Source organism: Onychomys torridus, chromosome 22 (genome assembly GCF_903995425.1).
Source record: "Onychomys torridus chromosome 22, mOncTor1.1, whole genome shotgun sequence".
Taxonomy (NCBI): domain Eukaryota; kingdom Metazoa; phylum Chordata; class Mammalia; order Rodentia; family Cricetidae; genus Onychomys; species Onychomys torridus.
The window spans coordinates 36,190,431-36,215,906 of NC_050464.1; the positions used below are offsets into that span (position 1 = coordinate 36,190,431).

Consider the following 25,476-nt stretch of genomic DNA (forward strand, 5'->3'; position numbering starts at 1 on the left):
CGTGTGCATAGGGAGAGTGTTCCCAGGGGCTGTAGCAGCTACAGTGTCACATCTTGGGTGCTGCTGCTGCTGTGTCTGTCTTGCTAGGTCCGTGAGAGCAGCAGGCCAGTGTGAATGCCTGGGTGCTAACAGGCTGGGCTGCATTCTCACACGGAACCCCACCCCCCATCTGAGTGGCCGCTGCTTGGTCTCTGGCTCTCCTCAGTCCTCACCGCTCTCTACTGTGTTCCAGCCAGCCCGCTTCATTCATCAGCCTCATTAGAGAGGCTCCTGCTGGCTCTGAGCTTGCAGCCTCTGTTTCCAGCCCAAGCCTGCTGTCTCTGTGAGGAAATAAACCTGAGAGACAAGCTGGGATGCTCCCAGAGGGCCTGTGAGTTGTTGGTCGAGTCAAGATGGGAAATCAGGTCACCCTAGCGTCAGGCTGAGCCATCACCGCGGCCCTAGAGAAGGTAACTGTTTCCCAGGTGCCTCTTTGGTGGTTGCACCCATGCTGTGACTTCAGGGACAGAGGCTTCCCAAGGGGACAGCAGAGACCAGGCCACGGAATAAGGGAGGGGCTGGAGCTTGTCGGGAAAGCCAGAGGAGACCAAGAAAGCCTTTCCGATTTTACTAAGAGGGTAGTTGTGCTGTGATCATGAACAAACCTGGGACCAGAGAGAACTCTGATCCAATCGCAGACCCACCCACGTCTTAGCTGTGCGTCTTTGAGCAGGTCACCTTACCGCTCTGAATCTCACCTTTTTTTTTTCTCTCTCTGAAAACGAAAACAAAGCAATTAGATCAACCCAAGAAAGATTAAACAGGGTCAGGCAGGTAACATCTAACACAAATGCAAACTACTAGCAGTTTGAGGATGGTCCCTGAATATGGTCCCCGGAAGAGCCGAGACCTCATATAAAGATGGACAAGGGGCCGACCCATAGCAATGTGTCTCCCTCCCCACAGGTCCCCATCCTACAGCCCATCGCCAGTCAAGAAGAAGAAGAAGAAAAACTCCAAGAAGCATAAGAGACACAGGTACTGACTGTCCTTCCTCCTCCACAGACAGGGACGCCCCAGGGGCAGCAGGGACCAGGGCCCCAGGAAGAACTTCCCATCATCTATGTAGCACACTCGCTTTATGGCAGTTTTCTCACTGATTTGCATCAGTGTGAGTTAGGACTCTTGTGGGGAGAAGTAGATCCATCAAATCTAACTCAGACTAGAACAGGGAGCTGATTAAAAGGAAGCAGGAGGGGCTGGGGGGACCTGCCTGGCCTAGAGGAAGGGCTGGGAATCAGGAGTGAAAAGCTGAGGGACCCAGGCAGTTCCCCCTGCGTCCTGGTCCTTGCGGGGAGGGGCCTGTGCTCTGTCCCATTTCTGCCACATCACAGGCCAAGCCAGAAGCCGACAATGATTTCTTCATCATTATTCCAAAGTGTCAGGAAAGGGCCTGTGAGTGGCTCTAGCGATGTCCTAGAGGGCAGGGTCGTGTTGAAGAATATGACATCTAGGGATTCCTCACCTTGGGTGGGGAACAGGGAGAGTCACAGAAAGGCCTCTTATGATTTGGACTCTCAGTCCAGGTGTTCACTATACACACACATACATACATACACACATGCACACACACATACTTATTTACACACATCCATGCACACACATACAAACATATATACACACATGCAGGTACACATTCACACACATACATATATACACATATCCATGTACCCATACACACACACACACACACACACACACACACACACACACAGAGGCATGGAGTCAAATGCATATGTATATTTACAGAGGGGGAAAGACTGGCAACCAGTGTGGCCAGTGGGCCAAGCCAACACGTTTAATTGAGAAATATTGCTATACACAATTCCCATGGTACCATTCTTCTGCAAAGAAATTTCCATCGTCACCGAGCCACTTCCCACAGGCCACCACCAGTCAGCTCAGAGGAACTTTGTGTCCGTGGACAGTCAGCCTGCTCCACTCTGTACATCGGCTAAGCCTTGCAGTTGGCTGTGGATTTTAGGGAAAGAGTGACTTGTGGTTTATTCTTGTTTATCCATACCTTCCAATGCTCCTTGATGGTTCGACTGTGTATGCTTACCAAAGGTCAGAGGTCATTTGGGTTTTCCTCATCTTCAAAGTGGCACCAAGTAAGAGTTTTCTCAGTCCAGGGGTTTGGCCACGTCTCACCCTATGTTGCTAGAATGGTTTCAAACTCAGTTTGGCCCGACTGGCTATGTCCACCACCTGTCTAGAGTTGTGGGTGATGAGTGAGATGTGGTTAATTTAGAGTCGTAAATCATTCCTACCGTGGAGCCCAATGCTAAGGCAAGGGCATGCCCATGGGTGTAGATGGACACTCGTCCCCTGCCTGTGCTGAGCAGATGGTCCCAGCGTGGGGGACTTTACCCCGCCTCAATCTCGAAAGCCAGGTGGCTTCTCACTCAAGGCCTGTAATTCTGGCTACTTGTGAGTCTGAGGCAAGAAGATCACAAGTTCAAAGCCAGCCTGGTCAATTTAGTAAGACCCTGGAGAGAGAGGAAGGAAAGGGAGACTAGGAATGAATGAATACTCTGGCTCTTCCTGACGCCTCCTCCCGTCACTCTCTTCCCCCAGTCCAGCTTCTCCACATCTGTGTTCATGAAATGTTTGGTTCATGGCAGCTGTTGGTTTGGGAGGTGGCAGCTGGCAGTGGAGACGCGTTGGGCCTTTCCTTCTCTTAATACCATGGTTAGAGACCTTTTCAAAAACTTCACTTTCATCTCTGTTCACATTCAAGATCCCAAACCCCAGAAATAAAAACAGTGAGCAAAACCCAGCTGTGGCCTTCAAATTGTTCCCATCCACTGGGTCAACAGGGATTACAGGGTGGAGAGTTCTGGGCTCCACTAAGGAGGAGCTCAGTAGCTCAGCCTGCTGGACCCAGAAACTGCTGTGGGGAGAGCAGGGGGATGGGGAGCCTGGGGGAGGGGGAGAGGACAGAGGTGACCGGGCAATAAGTTATGACCCTTACTGCCCTCCATAGTATGCAACAGGGATGCTCAGAATGAGGGTGTATACGCCCAGAGCTTAGTGCAGAGCCGGATGCATAGCAGGGGTTCTTCTTGTGGAAGAGGGAGGGAGCAGGAGGAGGAGGGTGGAAGAGAATATGAGAAAGAGGAAGAGGAGAAATCTCCAACTAAGGTTAGTGCTGAGAGGACTTGGGGAGCACAGAGAACTTTCCCATGCCTCCCGCTCCAGCCTCATCTGGGAGAGGCTTGCTGACAATTTTTCATGTGTGTTGGTGGCTTTGACTTGAACCTCAGTACACAAGGCAGGCAGCATTTCCCACGTGGCCTCCATGTTCTTCAAAATCTGATGGGGGAGGAGGTTCGGTTAGGAGTCCTGAGTCCTGCCGGGCAAGAGCCCGTCACTCTAAAGCATCACCCAGGAAGAACTACTCAGACTCACCTGTGTTTATTCTCTCCACTCCTCACCCCTTTTCTCCTCTCCCTACCCCCCACCTCTGTCTTCCCTCCCTCTCCCTTTCCTTCAAATCAGGTCTTTTTCCAAGAAGAGGAGACACAGGTAAGACTCCCGCTGCTTCTGGCAGATTACTCAGCCCTCTGCCTCAGCAGGCTTGCTCTGGACGGATGCCTGGGTGGGCTTCCACCCCTGTGTTCCCTTCTGCCTTCCCGGGCCTCAGTTCCCTCAAACAATGAAAGCCTATGTTAGTTCCCCAGAACCGTTAGAGCCAGCTTTGAGGCTGTGCAATGCTCTTGGACCAACCTCTGCCCAGAAATGGGAAGTCAAGGCTCTTAGGAGACATGGGCACCATTACTCCACCATTAACTTTCTTACATCTGGGCAAGGGATAGAGAACATGGCCGTAGCAACATCAAGCTCCACCACCTACAGGAACTCATACAAAGTGGGCCCTATGCTTAGCTCTTTCCTCCACCCATCTCAACCTTCAGCAGTGGGTGTGTTTGTGGTTCCCATTGGACAGATTGAAAAACTGAGACTAAGAGAGACCAGTTCAAAGCCAAATCTGTCAGCTAAGGGCTGTTTACAGGTGGCAGTGGCTTCTTCAGGAATATCAGCCGTGTCTAGAGCAGTTCAGAGAAGGCAAAGCCTCCATGCATTCATTGATGAGGGAACTGTCATTACCACTATCACTGGCTACCGGTGAGAACCATCCAGTAGGTCACACAGCTCAGGCTGTGGCTTCCTCCTTGCATCACTGAGGCAAGCGGTCTCAGAGAGCATGGCACTTGTCTGGTGTCACTCAACTGAGCAGCAGAGGTGGGACTCAAACTTGGTGTGGCGTCATTAGGTGAAATGAACGCCCCACCCCCTCCCAGGACCTCAGTAGACAGCAATGGGTTTTTGGCGAACCTGTGAAGCTAGTCCGGCTTGAGCTAGCAGGCTCACTTTCTCAGACTTCTGGTTGTCTGCACCAGGGTCCTGGCTCATCACTGCTCATTCTATCCACACCCCAGGACTCTGGTACTTGAATATTCATGGGCAGAATGTTTCATAATCTACCAAACCCGATCTGCCTTCATCTATCTCTCTGGCTGTTTCATCCCCTTCTGAACTGATTGACCAGCAATCACAGATGACCACGGTCTGGGCCATACCTCAGCTCAGCTGTGTGATCTCATCACCTCAGTGTCTCATCCAATCAGAGGTTTCATTTCCACATCTCTAAAATGGGCTTTTACAAGCTGTGCCTCCACCCAGGGGTGGTGGGGACAGTAGAGTGAGATTGTTCACACAGAGTAGGAGTGTTTAGCACAGGGCACTAAGTCCTCAGCATGGCAGGTGTTGCTGCTGTGATCTTCAGTACCATTGCTGTTATTAACCTTCTAGAGTGAACTTGGCCTTCTCAGCACCCTGTTCTCAGCACAGGGGCAGAAGCCAGGATCCCTGGCCTAACTCACTGCATACAGATGTTGGCATTTGAACAACCTGCTTGTGTTTAATCTCGAGCTACACTTGGTACTCTGCTGTGTTTTCAGCTTCCAATTAACTGGCCGTTTCTCATTTAGCTCCTGTAGCCCTAAAAGCAAAAGACGGGAAGAGAAGAAGCACAAAAAACAGTGAGTAGACAGACGCCCCTGGAGCACACCAGTGCAGTCGGAGGAAGTGGAGGCCTGGCCTCTCTTCAGGGACAGGGGAGGGAGGGGTGGTGGCTGAAGGGGAAGAAGGCAGAAAGAGAGAGAGGTAGAGGGCTTTCCGTTCACTTGAAAGTGAGGGGTGGGGTATGCATGGATACACAGGCTGTATATGTGGTGTGTGTGTGTGTGTATGTGTGTGTGTGTGTGTGTGTGTGTGTGTGCATGTGTGCTTGTGTGCTTGTATTATGTAATGTACAGTGTATGTTTGTGCCTAAAGGGCTCATTCTGTGTGTAACATGTCTGTACACCATGCATATCTTTGTAGGTAGCTTGTATAAGTGTAGTGTGCACATCACTTATAAATGTCTACATATTTTTATGCCATGCCAACATCCATGCACATGGTCCGCAGAGTGCATGTAACATGGGCACATTGCATGTACGCATGGGATCTAGCTGTGTTCACATGAATGCCCCCTGTGTATGAGCGTGGTGGCAAACAGGTCTCATATAGGTGCACTGTGGACTCACGTGTATGAGTTCTATTCACTCTGCGTGCACATTCAACTGAACACTGTATGTCTGCATTCTGTGTAGGGGGGTATGGCAATCTTTACCTGTGCACATACCTGTGTGGTGTGTGCATGGACTGTGGGGTGTGATCGCATGTGTGTGTGGGTGAACACAAGCATCTACCTGTATACTCCAGCTACTGGTTTCCAGACTCTGGTTTACAGTACAGCACTCCCTGGGAGTCCCAAGTCTCAGGCCCAGCTGTCTCACAGTTTATAGCTAGTAGTAGAAATTCAAATCAGCCAGTACTGCCTGTGGAGTTCAGTTCCCAATCAAATTAAAAGTAAATTTGGTTCCAACCCACCTACTTTATACTCTGTGAACGTTAGTGCAATGTGTTTTCCAATCAACTAATATTTTATCTCCCGCCAAGAAGCATCTAAAGAGAGGATCAAAGACAATAGAATGAAAAGAGACCAGCTTCTGAGGAGGGGAGAGATGAGGCAGGGCACAGAGGGAGGGCGCTCAGTGTGGCTGCCTCAAAGGGTCCCTTTACTCAAGGTCAGCACAGAGGAGGACGTTTTAGTCAGCACCACAAAGACATGGACCACACTTTAGGAGGAGAGACTCCAGTAAGATCAGGGAGGAACTTCCCTATGGGCCAATTTGTTTAGATGAAACCATCAAGAGAAAAATTACCAATCTCTACTAGCCCCTGAAGTTGGTCTTTTTTGTGATCCCATTGTGAGGACGGAGAAACAGAGGCACTGGACTAGTGACCTAAGTGTGTTGGAACTAGAGTCTGGCTCTGGAGTTTTCACCTTCAGCCAGTCAGCCTCAAGAGCTCTGGGAGCAATCATGATGGCATTGAGGTGGTCACCCTTTCCAGCAATTGCTAACAGTTCATCATCAGAAATCTGGGCAAACCACACGAGGCAGGGCAGAGAGCAAATGGGTTGTTCTTACCATGCTGGACAAGAGTTAGCTTCCTTTCATCCATCATGCCTTCATGAAGCCCTAGCATGTAAGCACAGGGGATGGCGTGGGTGAGTAGCAGAGAATAGACAGTGAGGACAGTGAGGGGAAAATGGGGTTTGAGGGTGAGGGTGGCTTCCTGCAGGAGGGGATCCTAGGCTGCATGCTAGGGACATAGTTGCAATGCTCTGGCCTCAGTTTCCCCACTGTGCCATGGAACTAGAGAGAGGGCTCACTTTCGTCAGTTGTTCCCTGGGAGTAAAAGACTTAGAATGCCTGGGCCTGAAGACTGTGTTAGGTTTGGGTGATACTGAGGCCATTGCCATCTGAGCCAGAGCACGAGCCGAGTTACACATCTACTGTTGCTTGAGACTGGTGGGTCAGCGTGGAAGATGCTAGACCACTAAGCCAGAACCAGGCAGAGCCAGCTCCTGAAGGAGCTTGGGGTTCAAGGCTAGAGTATGGAAAGCCCATAAAGGCAGTGAGGAGGGCTTAAGCAGGGAATGGATACGGCCCGATAGCTGTATCAGAAAAATCTAATTCCTTTGCTGAGATAAACAGGCAGATTCCTGAGCCACCGACATTCCGCACACCCTCTATTTTGTGTTTTTCTTGTTTTTAGAGAGTTCAAGGCAGCCTCACACTCATGGTGGTCCTCCTGCCTCAGCTTCCCAAGCACTGGGATTCAAGCATGAGCGACCACACCTGACTTTCTTTGATCATCCCCAGATGGATTGGGACCCATCCTTGGGAATGGCTGAAGGAGCCAGGGTGACAGGACTGTTAATGGCTGTCAGGCTTTGACTCCACGCTAAGGACATGACTTCATGTCCCAGGTCCAAGGTCACAAACAGGCAGCTGAAAGACCCAGTAGACTCTGCAAATAGTTTTGTGCACACTGAAAGTTACCTTTGTGTTTTAAAGGAGTGTCTCTTTAAGAGAGGGATATTTTACATTAAAGAGTCTGCATTTGTTTCTCCATGTGTTTGAAATATCAGAGGGTCCAGCAAGGGTTGGGGGCGCTGGAGGCACAGCAGACCCTTTCACCTTCACGTCCAACTAGGCCACAGATCAGTATTTTGCTAGAACCTGGCTGACCTTTGAAAATGAATGAAATGCAGATTCCTGACCTTGAGAAAGACAAGGGAGGCTTGAGGGCGGCTTCCTGCCTAGGGTGTGGTTTGTGCCAGACGGCTTCTAGCTTGAGGACTGTCTCAAGGCAACTGTCATCCACATTCCCCACAAAGGCCTCTTTCTACTTCCCTGAGCTCAGCCTAGCTGGGCAGAGAGCCCCTAAGACGCGGGCAGGAAGCTGGCCTGTGAGGCTGGGAGACAAGTCCCTTTGGGAGTGACCCTAGACTACTCTTGGGTATGAATTCCGGGATTTGTGTATCACAAGATCAAAACCAATGTCTCGCTCTCTCCTCTCCTCTCCTCTCCTCCTCCTCCCCCCCTCGCTCTCCTCTCCTCTCCTCTCCTTCATCTCCTCAATCCTCTCCTCTCCTCTCCTCCTCCTCCTCTCCTCTCCTCTCCTCTCCTCTCCTCTCCTCTCCTCTCCTCTCCTCTCTTCTCCTCTCCTCCTCCTCCTCCTCTTCCTCTCTCTCTCTCTCTCCTCCCCATCTCCTGAAGATCTCGAAGCCGAAAGTCTCACCGCCGTAGACACCACCGCTGCCCCTCGAGGTCTCAGAGCTCAGAACTGCGCTCCTCCAGCTGCGAGAGCAGGTAACCTCTTTGCCCCTGCTGCACCACCTCATCCACCCAGCTTGACCCAGGTGCTGTGTCCCACACTAGGCGACTCCCTCGCTCTCCAGGCCAGAGTTGCCCTGGCTTGCTGCGCAGCAACCACAGACAGAAGGGGCACAAGAGTCGCTGCCCTGGAACACAGGCTTGCTAAGTGCCTTTGGGGATGCCAGCTCCCATGAGCCTCTCCACAGTCCCTTGAGGCCACTCCGATTGTCCCACTGTGAAGATGAGGAAACTGATACTCGATACTTAGCAACTGAGTGATACAGCTAGCATGAAAACCGGGGAGTTTGGCTCTAGACTTTCCATTCTCAGAACAGAGAAGCTGAGCCACCTATGAAAGGACACACAGCACCAAGTACCAGATTCTGAGGCCCTCCTGAGTTCGTTTTCTCCCTGACTCTGATGTCTCTTTGCGGATGCATTGGCTGTCCTAAATCAGAAAATGATGGGAGCGGAGCGCTCTTGTAGATGAGGAGAGAAAGAAGGTGTTGTGGGTGAGAACATTTGGAATTGTTGATGTGTGGGAGGATGACCAAAGCTGGTCCCTGAGGTCTTCTCTTTTTTCAAGTGTTCATTTATAACACCCGGGGATGGGAATGTGGCAGGGCCTTATTTCAGTGGAAACAAGATGGCTGGAAGAGAAGGAAGCAGAGTGGAAAGAGGATGAAGAAGAGGAGAAAGGGAGGTGGAAGAGGAGGATGAAGAGGAGAAGGGGAAGGGGAGAAATGTTTATCTTTTACCAGGCTCTGGGCTGACTTCGAGCCCTTTCTCTCTGTGACCCCTGTGATACTGAGTGTGATGATTTTCTATATTGTCTATACTTGGTGGTCACCTCAGAACTGTTTTCAAAGAATAGTTCTGAGTGTCTGCATCCCACCCTATAGTCACTGACCGCAGCTAGGGAGAGAGAGAGAGAGAGAGAGAGAGAGCAAAATTCCCCAGGGAATATGAACACAGAGTAGGTGTGAGAAACTCTGCAGCTGACATGTCCCCTCCCAAGCCAACTTCTGTGTGTCTGCTGGACTCCAGCTGCAAATAGGACCACCAGGTGAAGCCACACAGCACTCTGATTGACCAAGACACACAAGACCCTTCCTGTCCATGTGCAGGGTGGAGCCCAAACAGGATGAGAACTTGTCCTCATGACACAAGCATCCAGGTGCATTCACTCCAGCTAGCGTGAGTGGAGGCTGCTTCCTCCATGATCACAGAGTTAGCCTCAATCTAGTCTGCTCCCACTCAAGGCTGTCTGGGTGCCTCATCCTACTTTCTGACAATATTCAGCACAGAGCAATGCCTCTGTCACTTTGTGAACCTCCTCATACCACCTGCCACTTGCCCCCAATGCTGTCTGACAAGTTCAGAGGAGATGGCTCTTAAAGGTGAAAAATCCACACTTTTAAGCTATGTGACCTCAGGCAAGAGCCTAAACATCTCTGAACCTCAGCTCTCCCATCTGTAAAATGGGAAAGTAACACCCACCCTCTCTATGTCTTCAGGATTCAGGGAGGAGTGTGAGGGATTTCCAGGTGACTGCAAATTCATATGGTGTTATTTTTGTTTACAGCTATAACTCAGAGAGTCCACATGTGGATATTCTAAGGTGTCAGATATGCCTCTGGTTTCTACAGCAAACAAGATAAATCTTGCTTACACAAGGTGTCTCTGTCATTTTTATCAGACACATTTCTCTCAGTATTGTGGGTGATACTCAGTAGAATGACTCCATCTCACAAATGGTGAAGTCATACACAAAAACACATGGGTATGCATGGGAACACAGATAGGCATACTCAAACATGCAGTATCATGAGACAATCACAGCACATGAGTGATATTAAACCAGATCAAATAATGGCCTTCTTTTGTCATCATGGCTACACCCATAAATATCTGATAAATGAACAAATAAAGAATTACTGAATAGACAGGAGAGGGATGGATGGATGGATGGATGGATGGATGGATGGATGGATAAATAGATAAATGATAGATGATGGATAGATGGACGGTGGGTATATGGATGAATCATTGGATGGGTAGATGGAGAGATGGATGAAGGATGGGTGAGTGTTGGGTAATTGGGTAGAGGAGTAGACAAATGGGTTAATGAGTAGATAGAGGAATAGATGATGGATGGATGGATGGATGGATGATGGATGGATGGATGGATGCATGCATGCATGATGGATGGATGATGGATAGATGGATGGACAGATGGATGGATGATGGATGGATGGGTGGATGATGGATGGATGGATGGACAGATGGATGGATGATGGATGGATGGGTGGATGATGGATGGATGGATGGATGGATGGATGGATAGATGGATGGATGGATGATGGGTGGATGATGGATGGATGGATGGATGATGGGTGGATGATGGATGGATGGATGGATGGATGGATGATGGGTGGGGAGGTGGACTGGTAGACAAATGGATGAGTGGTTGGTGGATGAGTGGGTGGGTGGGCATATGAGGGAATGGGTGGATGAATGGATGAGTAATGAAGGGTGGATGCAATGTGCATACACACAATCCAGCATTCTTATGTACACAGACACACCCAGGAACAAAATCATACAAACACACATAGTCATACTCTGTCATTCCCAGATGACATGCTGGTGGCCCAGCCACCTCTCCACCAGGCTCTCTTCTGAAGGCCTTCAGGTATCTCTTTCTTGCTCCCCAGGCACCGAGGTCGGTCTCCTGAGGAAGGGCGGAAATCCCGCCGAACACACTCACGCCACTGCTCTAAGAACCACTGCAAGGTCAGCCCAGAGGCCCGGTCCAGCCACCTGCCCAGCCAGCCCCTCCAGAGGCTTGGCTTCCTGTCAGCCAGGGGTGTAGTAAGTATTCCTCACATCCCCTCTGCCAGCCTTGCCATGACTCCTGTGGTGGGGGGTGGGGTGGGTGGAGGTCCAAGTTCAGGGCAGTGTACGCTTTTAATTCAGCGTTGGATAAAATTTCCCACTTGCTCCAAATCTCATTATTGATTAATCAAATGGTCATTCACCAGCCTTTGACAGCACTCTGCTTGGGAACTTGGGAGACAGAGGAAGAAAAACCAAAATACCTAGGCTTGTATTTCGGGGGTGCGGGGAGTGTTGAAACACAGATACTGGCTTCCAGATGACATGTGTGAGAGGTGTCTTAGGGGTGGGCAGAAGAAAGGGGCCTTTGACATGGGAAAGGCACTCTTATATTAAGTCTGAATCTCTTACACCAGCTGGCTGGCAGCACTGGCTGACAGCTGGGATCTGATTCCTCCTACAAATTTGAGCTTGACCTGTGTCTTCTTATGTGTTTGCACACAAAGTCTCAGGTGTTGAGGGCTGAGTTCCTGTCACTCATCTTTCCCACACATGGGGCAGAAACATCAAAATTCGGAGGCTCTGGGGCAAAGTCACAGAGTGAGACAATGGTGAATTCAATTTAGTGACCCAGCAATGAAGAAAAGCAGAAAAACCCTCCCTGGGGTTGACAAAAAGTAATTAATATGTGACCTCGAACACTTTGGTGTGGGAAGGATCTGAATTTAAGGCCTAGCTTCATGTCTTCCTAGCTGGGCCAATTGTACCACCTCGGTTTTCTCACTAGGTAACACGAGGCACTGATTCCATTTGAGGTGGTTGGAACCATGCAATAAGAAGAAGTATGTAAAGGCCTTTTGTGTACTCTGAGGGGGTAAACAGGATGAGAGTCAGCCTTGACATGTCACAAGATTGTAGCCAACAGCTACACAAGAACTTGAATATCCAAGGAAACATTCCCCTTAGTAAGGGTGAGGTAGAAACAAGGAGTTCAGGAGTCCTGTGGGAAGGTCTGGGGGAGGTAACAATAAGTAGCAACGTGGCCTGGTTGACACAATTGGTATTTCCAGTATGTTGTGGAAAACTCTTCTCCACATCAAGGTGCCTTGTGACACCAGGGTCTAATTTTATCCAACCTCATGTATGTCTGACTGTGCTCCTCCTAAGTACCTCCTTCTCAAGATGACTGTGAGAATGTACAGGTATCAAGCCCCTGCCTGCACTCTCTCATTGCCTAATTCCCTAAATCTCCTGTGCGACAAAGATACAGAGAGGCCAGGGTTGGAGTCTTGACTAATCAACTCACCCATCTACCTCCACAAGCCTCAGCTTCCTCAGCTGGAAAATGGGTATGATTACTTCATTTGTTAAAAATAAATAAATAAATAAAAAATAAAAAACTATAAGTAAATCTGAATGATGTGCAGTAAGAGGCAGAAGAGTTAGTTCCAGAGTTAGCTATGGCTACCCAGTCTCTCGTGTACTAGTGCCTGTGGTAACTTACCTAGAAGCTTCAACTGATCTTAGCTACAATGGGCCAATACTCCCTCACCTGCCTGGAGTGGTTTCCTAAGACGCTCACATGTGTGAAGATGCTGCTGAGAACTACATCTGTCTTCCCTCACTTACCAGTAATGTTAGCAGACTGGCTCTTGACAGTTTCTTTCCCAGAACACAGTGTCTTGGTGGCAGTGAGGTGTAATGTTCCATGTCCCAAGGAGCCTCCTTGCCCAGGAGCCCAACACCTATCAGAAGAACCAAAAGCCAGGCCTTATCTTTATATGCAAGGAAGAGGCCTTAAGAGCTCATCTCTTTCCCACTGCCTTGGTTATTAAGAACAAAAGTATAGATATGTAAGAGAGTAATGATGGCTTTGGCAAGGTGAGGTTGTTAGGAAAAAACAGGGGATCATGATTGTGCAACCAAATCCTTTATAAGCTCAGAGTTCACATACATTTATATATGCATGTATACATGCATACAGTCACACATACATACATGCATATATACAATACATGTATGCATGCATACATGCATATATACAATCTCTTCTTTAAAAGATAATCATTGAGCCCAATGCTTGGTCCAGGAACAAAACTCCGATAACATTCTAGACCCCTTCTATGAAACTTTGGACTCATCACATCACCTCTCTGTGTCTCTGTTTCCTCAAATTTTGAAAAACAAGGCAACTAGTGAGACCTAGTTCATAAGACCATCCTGGGGTCACCATGACTAGCTGTGAGTAAACATTTTAGACTGCAGTTGTAAGTGGCAAATGCTGTGTGATGCTTGTGGCTGGTGCTGGCAGTATCATAGGTACAACGGCAGAGGAGGTAGAGGACATAGCAGAGGTCACAGTAATAACTAAAGTGTAGTTCCCAGTGTGGGTAAGTCAATGGGTAAAACAGGCACAAGAGTCAGAGTCATGCTTTCTGGAGAATTTCTTTCCATCGTAAATAGTGGCTGCGTCCAATATGGCTCCACTCATCTAGGTTGAGGTTCTGGGCTTCTGTGGGAGTATTAGTACACTCCAAAATCTGATTCCATGTTCCCTCTATTCTTGGATAGTTTTCATCTTCTCCATCACAGAGGTAGGGATAAGACAAGATCCCAGGTGCATCACAGACTTCCAAAGAGTTCTAGCCCCAAGACTTCTCTCAGTCAGACAGAACAGCAGAGGCATTTGCACTGAATCGCTGATCAATCATTCCTTCAGGTCTATCCACAGCTACTGAGCATCTATTAAAGGGTTGGACTTGAATTTAGCTCTGGAGATGAACAGAGAAGAGAGTCTGTGCCTGCTAAGGGGGAAGGCTGAGAGGAAAGGGCATTAGCATTAGGGCAGGTAGAGAATGTGATGAAGACCCGGAACACTTAATCTGAGCAGGATTTAGCCAATGAAAAGGAAAGCTGTAGATTGGAGGTGGGATTTGAGATGGAATTCTAGGACAAGACACAGCTGTTAGAGATGCATCGGGGGCCTCCTGTGCCCCAGGTCCCACTGTTCCAGACACAGAGTCTTTTGGAAACATCAAGTTTGACTGCATGACATCACAAGAGGTGCTTTGCATATATGACCATGCAAATGAAGGCCTTGACTCTGAACTGGATCCTGGTTGGTTAAAGATGACCCAGAGGCTCTCTTGCTTGGTCACTGAGAGTCTGGAGGAGGCAGCAGTCAGCGTGATTAGAGCAGGATCATGGCTGTGGGCATCACTCCTTATTGAAAGACTATGCTTATTGAAATAGTCAAATGATTACACACAAATTGGTAAATAGGTTATTTTATCTCCTCATCCCATCTGCAGTCTGACGATTATACCTTCCCTCCTCTGGTACCTTCAGGACCACTACAACATAATAGTTAATTGCTCTCAGTGCCAAGCTGCCTTCTAATGGGTAATACTTGACACTCAAGCAGTTGGTGACTGTCCTGAGTCCCCTTCACAGTTGCGGTGGGAGCAAACACAATGTGTCCTGGAGGCATCAGACACTTCTGTCTTGATGTCTGAGCAGGCTTTATGATAAGAGGATATTTGAGCTGGGCACTGAAGGGTGGGAAGGAGTTTATCAATTTGAAATGACTCGTATATAGAAGGGAATGGGATATCATTCTATGTCAGGCACCACCACATACTTTGCAGTTATTTTCCCCTAATTTCTTTGAGGTATGCGTCAACATCATCCCCATTTTGCAGATGGAGAAAGTGAGGCTCTGGGAGGCACGATAACCTAGGAAGGTAACACAATATGGAGGGAAGAGAACTGGCAGAGACCATATGCCTTTGAAGCTTACTCTGTCCATCAGCAGAGGATGGACAGGGGGACAGGGATGTTCTTGGTCTCTAGTACTTGGTGGAGGCTTTCTTTTTCTGTGGATATTCTCCATTACACCTCTCACAACTAACTGCAGAGGGGATCTAGAATAAGGAATGAATCAGAGCCAAGGAGAAGGGCAGGCCACCTCTTCCTGTCTCCTTGTACTGTAGTCAGGGACAAAAGCCGCCACTCGTATATCACTTATGTACCAAGTGCTGCACAGATGCCAACAGACAAAAGGAGAATGTGGCATGTGTTAAAGGCAGTTTCACAAAATTTGTAAACTGAGGAAGGCAAAAGGGTGTCTGTGATTAAGACGTGGGCTTTGGAAAAGATCTCATCTCCCTGTGGTATCCTGGATAACATCGGTAACTAATGTTCTCTGAGCACCTAGTATATGCCAGGTCACTGCCTCTTAAAGAGGATGTAATGGGCACTGAGGACTAGAAAGATCAGACAAAAGGCAGCTACTTGTAGAAGCTCAAATTTGAAGCCAGAGAGTCTTATCAGGAGACCCATGTGCTTAATTACATGTAAATATCATCATCTGTACCTTGGGGTAATTATCTTAACCTGTTTACATGGTTGTGGTGATAGATTGTGTCCCCCAATATATTGTGCACCCCAATAAGGCTTATCTGAGGATCAGAGGGAAAAGCCAGCCACTATAGTAAATATAGAAGTCAGGCAATAGTAGCACATGGCTTTTATCCTAGCACTCAGGAGGCAGAGATCCATCCAGATCTCTGAGTTCAAGGCCACACTGGAAACAGAGCCAGGCATGGTGACACATGCCTTAAATTCCAACACTAGTTAATCATAAAGGTCTGGAGGTCCTTACAGACAGACAGACAGACAGAGACAAAGTGACAGAGCTGGGCAAAGAGGAAGTGATGTAGCTGGGCAGAGAGAGGAAATGAGATGCCAAAATAGAAAGGCATATAGGCATGGGTATACAGGAAGTAGGTCTTTTTTGGAGCTGAGGAGCTGGTGAGGTGAGGTTGTCTGTTCCTCTGATCTCTCAGATAAGCTTTATTAGGGTGCATAATATATTCGGGGATACAATATATCACCACACATGGTCAATATGATAGTGACATGAGACAAGGCATCCGTCTACTTATTTAAATATGCACTAGGGGCTGGAGAGATGGCTCAGAGGTTAAGAGCACCATCTGCTCTTCCAGAGGTCCTGAGTTCAATTCCCAGCAACCACATGGTGGCTCACAACCATCTGTAATGAGATATGGCGCCCTCTTCTGGCATACAATCAAACATGCTGTATATATAATAAATAAATAAATCTTTAAAAAAAATTTTTTTTAAATGCACTAAAAGCAGGAGAGGGAGCTCAGTCAGTTACCCTAAACTTAGGTTTAGATCCCCATAAAAGCCAAGCACAATGGTGTATACCTGTGACCCCAGGACAGGGGGAGTAGAGGGGAGACAAGAGGATTCCTGAGGCTTGCCTGCTAGACAGTCTCCCTGAATGGGTGACCTCCAGGTTCATTGAGAGAACCTATGTCAATAAATAAATAAATAAAAAGTAAGGTGGAGATTGATGATTGAGGAAGATACCGGATATCTGATATTGACTTCCGGTCTTCACACATAAGCCAACATACCTGAGCATGAACATGTACACACATAGACACACAACAATCCTAATAGTAATAGTAGTAATATTAATAAGAATAGCTCTGCACTCCTACCAGGTGCCAGGCATCCGCCGTGTGAAAACTCATTTCAAAGCCTGGGATCTAGCATCATGCATTCAATAGTTGCTAACATCATTTGTTACCACAGAAACCTTTTAAAGATTTACTCTAAAGAAAGCCAGCAATGACCTCTGACCTTAAAGTCCACCATCGAACTTGACAGCAACCTTGGGGAAAGACAGGATGGAGATGTGCCTCTTGTTTCTAGGCAGGAAAGGTGAGGCTGAGGACTGGCCATGGCAAGCTCTGGCCCATGGACTCCTTCCCCCAGGCTTACTTTGCTCTCTCCCCTGGGAGCCTTAGCACCCAAGCTCTTCCCTGGGCAAGGGGACACAGTCCAGAACAGAGAGGTGACACCTGGGGACTAGGGGATGAGAAAAGACATAGCATAATCAACATTGACCTTGGCTGAGTAAGGAAAGAAGAAACAACCATCATTTTTTTAAATTTTATATTTTATTTTTATCAGCTAAGAGACATTTCACCACCAGAAGAGGTAGGAAGTACCTCACCAAAAAAAAAAAAAAAAAAAAAAAAAAAAAAAAAAAAAAAAAAAAAAAGTGGGATCTTTAAACAGAATGAAATTTACCTCGATGCAATACGCATTTATTGAGCTTACTTCCTTTCAACCCGGCTTTGGGAAAGTTTATATGGAGGATGTTGGATGCTGGAGGACCACCAGCGAGGCTTTTGAGAAAGGGGGCGCTAGAAGCTGTCATTCCTTTCAGAGTCCTACAGAAAGAGACCAGCTCCCCCCACCCACCCACTCACACACACAATGTCAGCTGCACTGCATAGCCTGATGGTGCCCTAGTCCCCAGAAAATCAATCTCTCCGCACCCGCCCTCCTCTTCACCTCCCCCGCTTCCCAGATGAACCTCAACAGGTCAACGAATCCATTCTTTTGCTGTCTTCCTAATTAGTGTCAAAGAAAGAGGGATGCCAGGGAGGAAAATAACCCTGCTGTCTTAGAGAAACAAAGGGGTTGTTTCCTTCAGGAACGAGCAGGACCCTCTAGCTACGCGCTCCGCCGCCCTGTAGCCTGTGCGATTTCCCGGCTCCCCATATGGCAGAGAAGCAAAAAGAAATTTATAGCTGCCGCTCTCCACGGGGCCATTTGAAGCCCTGTAAATGGACTTGTTCAGTTTAATTGAAATTCTCTCCTTGATTGTATTTTTGTAACCTATTAGGCCGAGCTGCCTCTGGATCTCAGAATTCAGACGAAATTAAATTTTGAAGTGTAAGTGAGAGGTTGCCTTTCCCCTTCTCTTTCTTGATTAAATAATGATTTGAAACAAAAACAATAAATAACTGTGCCGGCTTCCCTGGAGGGCTGAGAGATTTCCAGAGAATTGAGGGGGAACTGGAGCTCCTGGTGAGGGGATTTAATTAGTTATTAGAAAGGTCTAAGTGTGAACACTGAGTGTGTTGAGGAACAAGGAGATGGGGCAAGCTCATGAGTTCAAAAGTAAAAGAAGAAAAGAAAAAGAGGGTTTATGTTGTGGGGAGTGATGAAAGAACAGAGGAAAAACATTTGTGAGCCTCTCTCTCTCTTCAGGGGCTATGAATTCATGAAAAGCAATTGTCCTAATAATGATAACAAATATGGGCTGTGGAGATGACTCGGCTTTGTAAGATGCCTATTGCACAGCATGGGGTCCTGAGTTCCATAGCCAGTACCCACATTCGAAGTTGGGTGCTATGATTCTAAGTCCTTCGAGGCATGGCATGGTCAGGTGAGGACCTCCAACCACAAGGTTCCACCCACAGAATACTCAAACTGCCCTACTCTGCAGGGTGAGGGCATCTAGCCCCCTACCCTACAGAGTAAAAGACTCCAGCTCAGGACTCAAAACTCCACCAATCCCTGGGCTCGCCCAAGCTCTGAACTTGAAATCTCACCAATCCCCACCCTGGAAAGTTCTGCCCCCCCCCCCAACCCCGCCCCCTAGAAATCCTATGAAAACCCTCACCTACTGCTCAGTTGTCTCCTGCTTCTTGGTGGAGCAGAGGCAGCCACCCTCTTGGGTTCTTCCTTCCCAATAAATCTCTTGTGCGAGGTTTGTTGGGCTACCCGTGTGACTTGGTGTTATTCCTTGGCTCTCAACTGCCAGGGCCCCCCCCCCCCCGTCGCCCCCGCAGAGCTGTAATGCTTGCAATGATCCCCGCCTGTAACGCCAGCACTGAGAAAGCAGAGGCAAGCAGATCCTCGAGGCTTGCTGGTCAGTTGGTGTCCCTGAACTGGTGAGCTCCAAGTTCAGGGAGAGACCCCGCCTCACAAACTGAGGTGGGAGAGTGATTGAGGAAGACTCCCACTCTGAGGTCTACAAGTATGCACATATCCACAAATAGCAGCTTGATAAACGAATAGCTGGGGTTACCTTGTATGACCCAGCAGGGAAACGTGTCACCACTGTGGGGTCTGATTGTGGTTCAAGGACTCTGGTCTCCTGGTTCCTTTTATTGACAACAGTCTAACAAGGATTTTCAGGGTTGAGATGGGAAGGAAGTGTGGTGTATTTCAAAGCTCTAAAAGGGAGAAATAAAACAAACCCGGGTACTGTATTTGTGTTGTTGCCGAAGGGATCAGGGTAGCATCGGAACTTTAGAGCAGAAGGTCTCAAACATCTCAAGGGCCCCAGAGCTAGTAGGCATGAATAGTAGGAACCCCTGCGGACCCAGCCATGAGCATTTCCAGGGAATATGGGCCCAGATCTAATTGTCCAATAAGAAACAGAAGTGGGGGTGTGGTGTGAACCCTCACTTCTCAGCACCTGTTGGAAGTCCATTCACATTTATTTTTAAACACACTAAATGGGTAAAAGCAAGCCTAGCTGTGACACAGTGCACAGGGCTTAACCCTTCTCCGCGATCAGCTTGATGGACTGAAGCGAACACTTTCCGCATAGCCCTCATTCTCCCTAATTCAGGGCACAGAGCTGACTGCCAGCTTCCAGATGGTATCCTCTGGCCGCCAAGGCCCACTTTGCCTGCCTATGTGGCAGTCTGAACACAAAAGGGAATCGGCATCCTTTAGGGCCAGTCTTTCTCAGTATTGACAGTATTGGAAAGGTTGGTGCTTAAGTCCCCAGCCCCCTCCCTCTTGGGTTGATGGTGTTTGGGGTACACATTCTACACAGATTCCCAATCTGTGTCCTCTTTGGGGTAAGCTCCACTGCCCTTTTTGGCCTTTTATAGGCTCCTCTTCTCTCTCCTCTACAAGGACTTCATCTCTCAAAATTAGCCCTTAAATTCTTGTCTCAATTTCTGGGGATTCAGGTTAGATGTGACCGGCTTACTTGGTCATTGGCCAACTCCTAAGCTCAGTTTTCTTGCCATTCACCAAAATCATCTTTGTTGAGGACAGAATCAAGGTTGAGATGCAGGAAGAAGTGATAGCCAACCAAAGAGGAGAACCTTAGTATGAGGATTCTGGGGATCCTGGGCATCGTGGGGCCATTATTACTGGATGGTGATGGGTCTGTGATAACTTCTGCTTGTGAGGGACTTGGGGGCCATTGTACAGCCAGTTATACATGATCTGAGAGTCACAGCACACATAGATATCCCTACCAGATGAAGAGCTCTTTCTTCAAGGATGGATTTTGAGAGGGCTCTTAGCTCACTCAACCCTGTGTCAACAAGGAACAAATGAGAGCCATCCAATCATGATGATGTTGAGCAGGGATTGCTTGTGTCTTGTGTGCTATGGGGGAATATCTGTTATGAAAGAGATGTTCCAAGATGAGAGAAACAGAGGCAAGAAGACAGATGTGTCCACTGTCATCTGTCCCAGCGTTCAGTTCTGATTTCACCTGCACGATCCCCCAGGACCCATTCTGCCTCTGGCTGCTCCACTGTGACTTTACCCCCCTCTTCTTCTAGAGTGAACCGAACCCTCTGAAGAAGGTAGAGTCTGAGGCTAGGAGACTATCAAAGGACACATACCTCCAATGACAGGTTTATTGAACTGTTCCTCCCACCAGTGTAAACAGAGTCCATCAAGACTTATAAATGCAAAACAGAACAGTGTTCATAGGAACAAAGAGTTGAAACATCCCCAGATGACTCCTTTCTCTCTGCCACAGTACCCTTTAAATGGGTTTAAAGTGGGGTTTGTGCTAAATGGGGGCATTAGGTGATGCTGGCCATGTCATAGGAAGCAAGTGAGAGGTGAAACCCCACCGAGCCCCCACTGACCAAGCCCTCGATACTGATGTCTACTGAGCTGCTCCATAGACCGGCTTAGACGTTTCTGATTTGTCTGGCTCTAAGAGATGCCTTTAAAAAGGAAGTCCTTCGCCTGAGGGACTTCATCAGAATTGGCGCTAACAGCCCTTCCTTTACAAACTTCCAGGCTCAGGTTCCTCTTTCAACCTGACCTTTTGAAGTGACAGAGTAGCCAGAAGAAAGCCAGGTGACCCATCACAGCTTGCCTCATTCGGAAGGCTCTGTGGGTCTCAACATCCTTGCCTGAGATCGGGAGCACATCTGGTGGCAGTGTGCGGGCAGAGCCACTGGGTGCTTCTCCTGCTGCCCTGGGTCAGGGGCCACAGAAGGAGAGAAACCAAAGGGACCCCTCTTCCCGCCAAGGTCCAGACTTCATCCTTGGCCTTAACTTGGCTTCAAGACCTCGGGACTCTTAGAGAGCTGTTTTTATTATGATCTAAAGAAGTCCTTTCTCAAAAAAAAAAAAAAAAAAAGAGGAGGTTTTTATTTTTCTCTAAAGCTAGAAACGATCTGAGTAGACTCCACCATTGTCTGGTCAAAGATTGAGTCCCTGCAGCTCTCAAGGGACCATGGAGAAGCTTGGGTTATTAAACATCTTTGCTGAGCATCTACCCTGAGGCAGGCACCAGAGGGTCCTGGTGTATAACACTGCATCAGCCATGGCCCCAGACCTCAACAAGTGGGCGAAGAGACAGCAGTCAAATAAGTCACCACCCCTACTGAGTAACAAGGCATTTAATCTGGAGCAAGTAGTTAGCTGAAAGATGGAATTCATTAATTACAGAGTGTTGTCTGGGTGATCAGAGAAGGTGATAGGTGAGGGAGAAAGGAAGAGTATTATTTTCCAGAGGAAACAGGGTGTGTAAATGACCTGGAGATGAGAGTGTGGTGTGTCTTAGCAAAACCAAGAACACATGCTGGTCAACCCGGACTGTGGAAGACAACTTAGAAAAGCATGGAAGAGTGGTGTATGAGGTTCTCAGGGTTGGTTTGGGAAGTAGGTGAGGCAGGTTTGTAAATTACACTGTAATTTATGTCAGTGGGCTTAGATTTGACCAAAGGAGTGGGACTTTTAAACAAGGAGGAGAGGCCAGTGGGTTTGTGTGCCCTGGCACTCTCACCCAGTGAGAGCTTCCCAGCAGGACTTTATCTCTATTTTCTGGTGGTGAAAAGCATCATCCAATGCAGTGCTGTTGAGTCAAACACACAAGCCGTATGTGCCTAAGTTACAGCCAGGTGGAGACACTCTGCAAACATCCCTATGGGCTCAGATTGTGGGGCAGAGTGTTTGCAGAAGGCAAGGTCCCCCTTCTGTATGTACCATCCTAGAAACATCATACTTGAAATCTTTGCTCATGGGGATCCATGACACACCAAGAGAACAAATGTTTTTAAGTTTGTAGTCAATACCAGGAGAAAGCACTTGGAAGAAGAAAAACCCAGTCTAGATGCCCCAGGGAGCAAGCTATAAGATATCACATTAAACTCCTAGGTACCGCCCTTGAACTCTGCCAGCCTGTTCCCTCTAAGATTGGCTTACTTTCTGGTATACTGGCCACCCCACCATTCACTCCAGGTCAAAAATCCCTTGATCCTTTCCCTGCACTAAACCCTAGTCTGAAAGCTCAGAGCTAGCTTCCCATCATGGTGGTTTCTCATTCCTGACAGAGATGGTAAAGGAGATGTTCATGGGACCATTCGACATCAGAGGTGGTAGAGAAATGTCGTCCAATTTAGAAGGAGCTGAATGGGAACAGAGTCTGTGTATTATACGAAAAGGGGTCTCTAGAAAATTCCACCTGGCCCCCTGATTTTGAGATTCCACCTTCAAGGCAAAGGTAGCCAGGTAATCATGATGCATTCAAAGAAGAAGCTGCACTAGACATGATTTGCAAAGGCTAAACCATTGCCTTGCCCATGTGCAAAGCCTCCTGGGAGAAACCAGAAAGAAATCCCTGCCTCTTAGCCCCAGGATTTGGCATTCCAAGCTGCCAGGGATCTCTCTGTGACTCTCGGTCCCAGGTGTCCACATCTCTCCATCAAGGCAGAAGTGGTCTCTTTAAAAAAGCTCAGGTACCCCCTCTCTAGAAAGTCTACAAAGCAGTGGGTAAATTTGGGGAAAAGAAGAGGTTTTTTTCATTTTTAATGAGAAAGCCTTTTCTAGTATGGGTAAGGTCCAGGGCCACACGATAGGACTTAGCCAAGATAGCTAAATGCTCATAAATAAAGTAAAAAACCCCAATGAAATATGTCCCCTCTTGAGAGGCTAAAGTAAACATGTCTTTGAGGTGATATGACAGTCACCTTTGAATTCAGAATCCTGGGCCCTCCCAGCACTAGAACACGGCATGGCAGTAAGCAAGAATCTGCCCCAAGGTCTCAGGCTTCCCTGCTCTGTCATCAATGTGTCACCCACAAACAGTGTCCGGGGACCCACACACAGGCACTTGGACACCTCAGCATGATCATGCAGTTTCTGCCCAGACGGCCCATTTGAGATAGTTTGCTTATGGAAAAACAGTTCTTCAGAGAAGGCATATACCCCAGAAGGGGGGCTCAGGAACCATTTAAATAGAGAATTCTGGGAACCCAAGTACCCCAGAGTGAGTGGTCTAGAGGTGTGGTTTCCAGGGAGTGACCTCTTGGTCACACTGATTTCTCCTCCTCATAGAGATGTATTTGCTAGAAAAAGTCAGGGCAAGGATCTCTCTTGCCCACAGCTAAACATGGTACAACAGCCAGAAACAAATTCACTGTGACTTCTCAGCCACAGCCTAACCTGAATGTTGAAGAAAAACATTCTCAGCATAGAATTCCCTTCCCAAGTGATAACTCTCCACAGGCCCCCAGACCCCTCAGTCTTGCTAGGCCAGTCCCCAAACAGGACACTGAGGCATCTCTTCACTACTTGATACCCAAGGTCCTTCTAAATCTCCCAGTTGCAATCACATGCTCACTCCCCAGGGTCCCCTGGAAGTGCACGGAGAGCTAGGGCTTGACAGTACCATCCGTAGCTCGAGATACCGAGATACCGAGGCAGTGAAGGTTTCTGCGATCCAACCTGGGCAGGAAGGGACCGGCTAGGTGGATGAAGTTAAGTTTCCCTGAGTGAGAGATCCGCTCGCTCAAAAGCACCGAGCGCCCCAAAGCCAAAAATGTTCAGGGCGAAGGTTAAGGTTGTGTAGGAAGGTGTGTGTTTTTTCTTGTCATTTACGACTCTGATGATGGACTCACCTTGCCCGCTCTTCCCTTTCTCTTACACCTTTCCTACTAAAGGAGGAGTCCTTGCTTGGTAAGTGACGTAATCCGCAAAGACACCAGAGACTTTGTTAGAAGCCACTCAGGGTGCTTAGCTACCTCCTCCGAGAGAGAAGGACGCGCACAAATGCCTGTAGAGACTCGTTTTGTTTTGGTTTGGTTTGGTTTTTGGTTTTTTGGTTTTTTTTGGTTTTGTTTTCAGCCAGACTATTTGACTTTAAATTTATTTTGCCCCCACCCCTTGACTCCGTTAGTTGGAAACTGCTCAAACGTCCGTTTGCGACCTTGACTATTTTTTTTTTTCCTTTTGGAGAAAGAAAAAAGAAAAGAAACCAATTCTCATCTTTGTTTCTTTGACCCACGTGACATTTGTTCAGGGTTTTATTCAGGCAACTTTTTCTTAAAAAAAAAAAAAAAAAAAAAAAAGTTAGTTGAGGATTTGGGTTGAAATTTAAAATTTGCCTTTATCTCCTTTTGTGTTTTTAATTTCCAAGATCTAATTTTTGAGGCCTGTAGCCCCTTTTCTTTTTTATTCCCCTCCCCCATTCCTTTCTTTTTATTATTGTTTGAAGTTAAGGGTGTCTACAGCCCTCCCCCTTCTATTGATTTGTCTCCTTTGTTTGAGTTAATTAGAGATTACATTTTGTATTCCTTTTACTTTTGTTTGATCTGAGTCGCATGCTTTTTCCCTGCATGGTTCCTAAAATCTTCCAGTTACTCTAGCAGGGGGTAAAAAAATATATATCTATACATATATCTAGAGGTCTCCTAGTTCTGTGGAATTCTTTCAGGAATTTGTGCTTTTGTTTTTTGGGCGTCTCTTCTCTCCCCTTTCTCTCTTTGCTTTCGTTACAGTGACTCATGATGGTTAACATTCTTGGTTACTTAACACACAGCCCCGGAGCTCAGCAGTGTCCGACGGGTCTTTTTGCTTTCAGATCTCTGGGTCGGGGTCTGCGGCTGACCTCTTTAGCAAATCAGCCAGCCCGCTCACCGCCTCCCGAGGGCGCTCCCAGGAGTACGACTCAGGCAATGACACGTCCTCGCCGCCCTCCACGCAAACCAGCTCAGCCAGGTCCCGGGGCCAGGAGAAGGGCAGCCCCGGTGGGGGTCTGAGCAAGAGTCGGGACCTCAACTGTGGCAACACTTCCGATTCAGGGAACTCCTTCACCACCTCCTCCCCGCAGAACAAGGGGACTGTTTTGGAGAACATCTCTCCTACCTGCAGAAGCAGTGAGTCAAGGTCAGTGCATTTGAGGGTACGAGGGTCCCCACTTTAACATGACTTTCTT

General features: G+C 47.9%; 1 protein-coding gene across 1 annotated transcript in view; it reads left to right on the forward strand.

The window, feature by feature from the left end:
* Positions 1 to 25,476, forward strand: part of Srrm4 (serine/arginine repetitive matrix 4) — a 156,832-nt gene that overhangs the window by 118,930 nt on the left and 12,426 nt on the right. The window contains exons 4-9 of the mRNA XM_036171851.1: positions 946 to 1,017; positions 3,541 to 3,567; positions 5,034 to 5,084; positions 8,220 to 8,312; positions 11,036 to 11,192; positions 25,123 to 25,427. Coding sequence (XP_036027744.1) covers positions 946 to 1,017; positions 3,541 to 3,567; positions 5,034 to 5,084; positions 8,220 to 8,312; positions 11,036 to 11,192; positions 25,123 to 25,427 — 705 coding nt within the window. The remainder of the gene's footprint in view (positions 1 to 945; positions 1,018 to 3,540; positions 3,568 to 5,033; positions 5,085 to 8,219; positions 8,313 to 11,035; positions 11,193 to 25,122; positions 25,428 to 25,476) is intronic.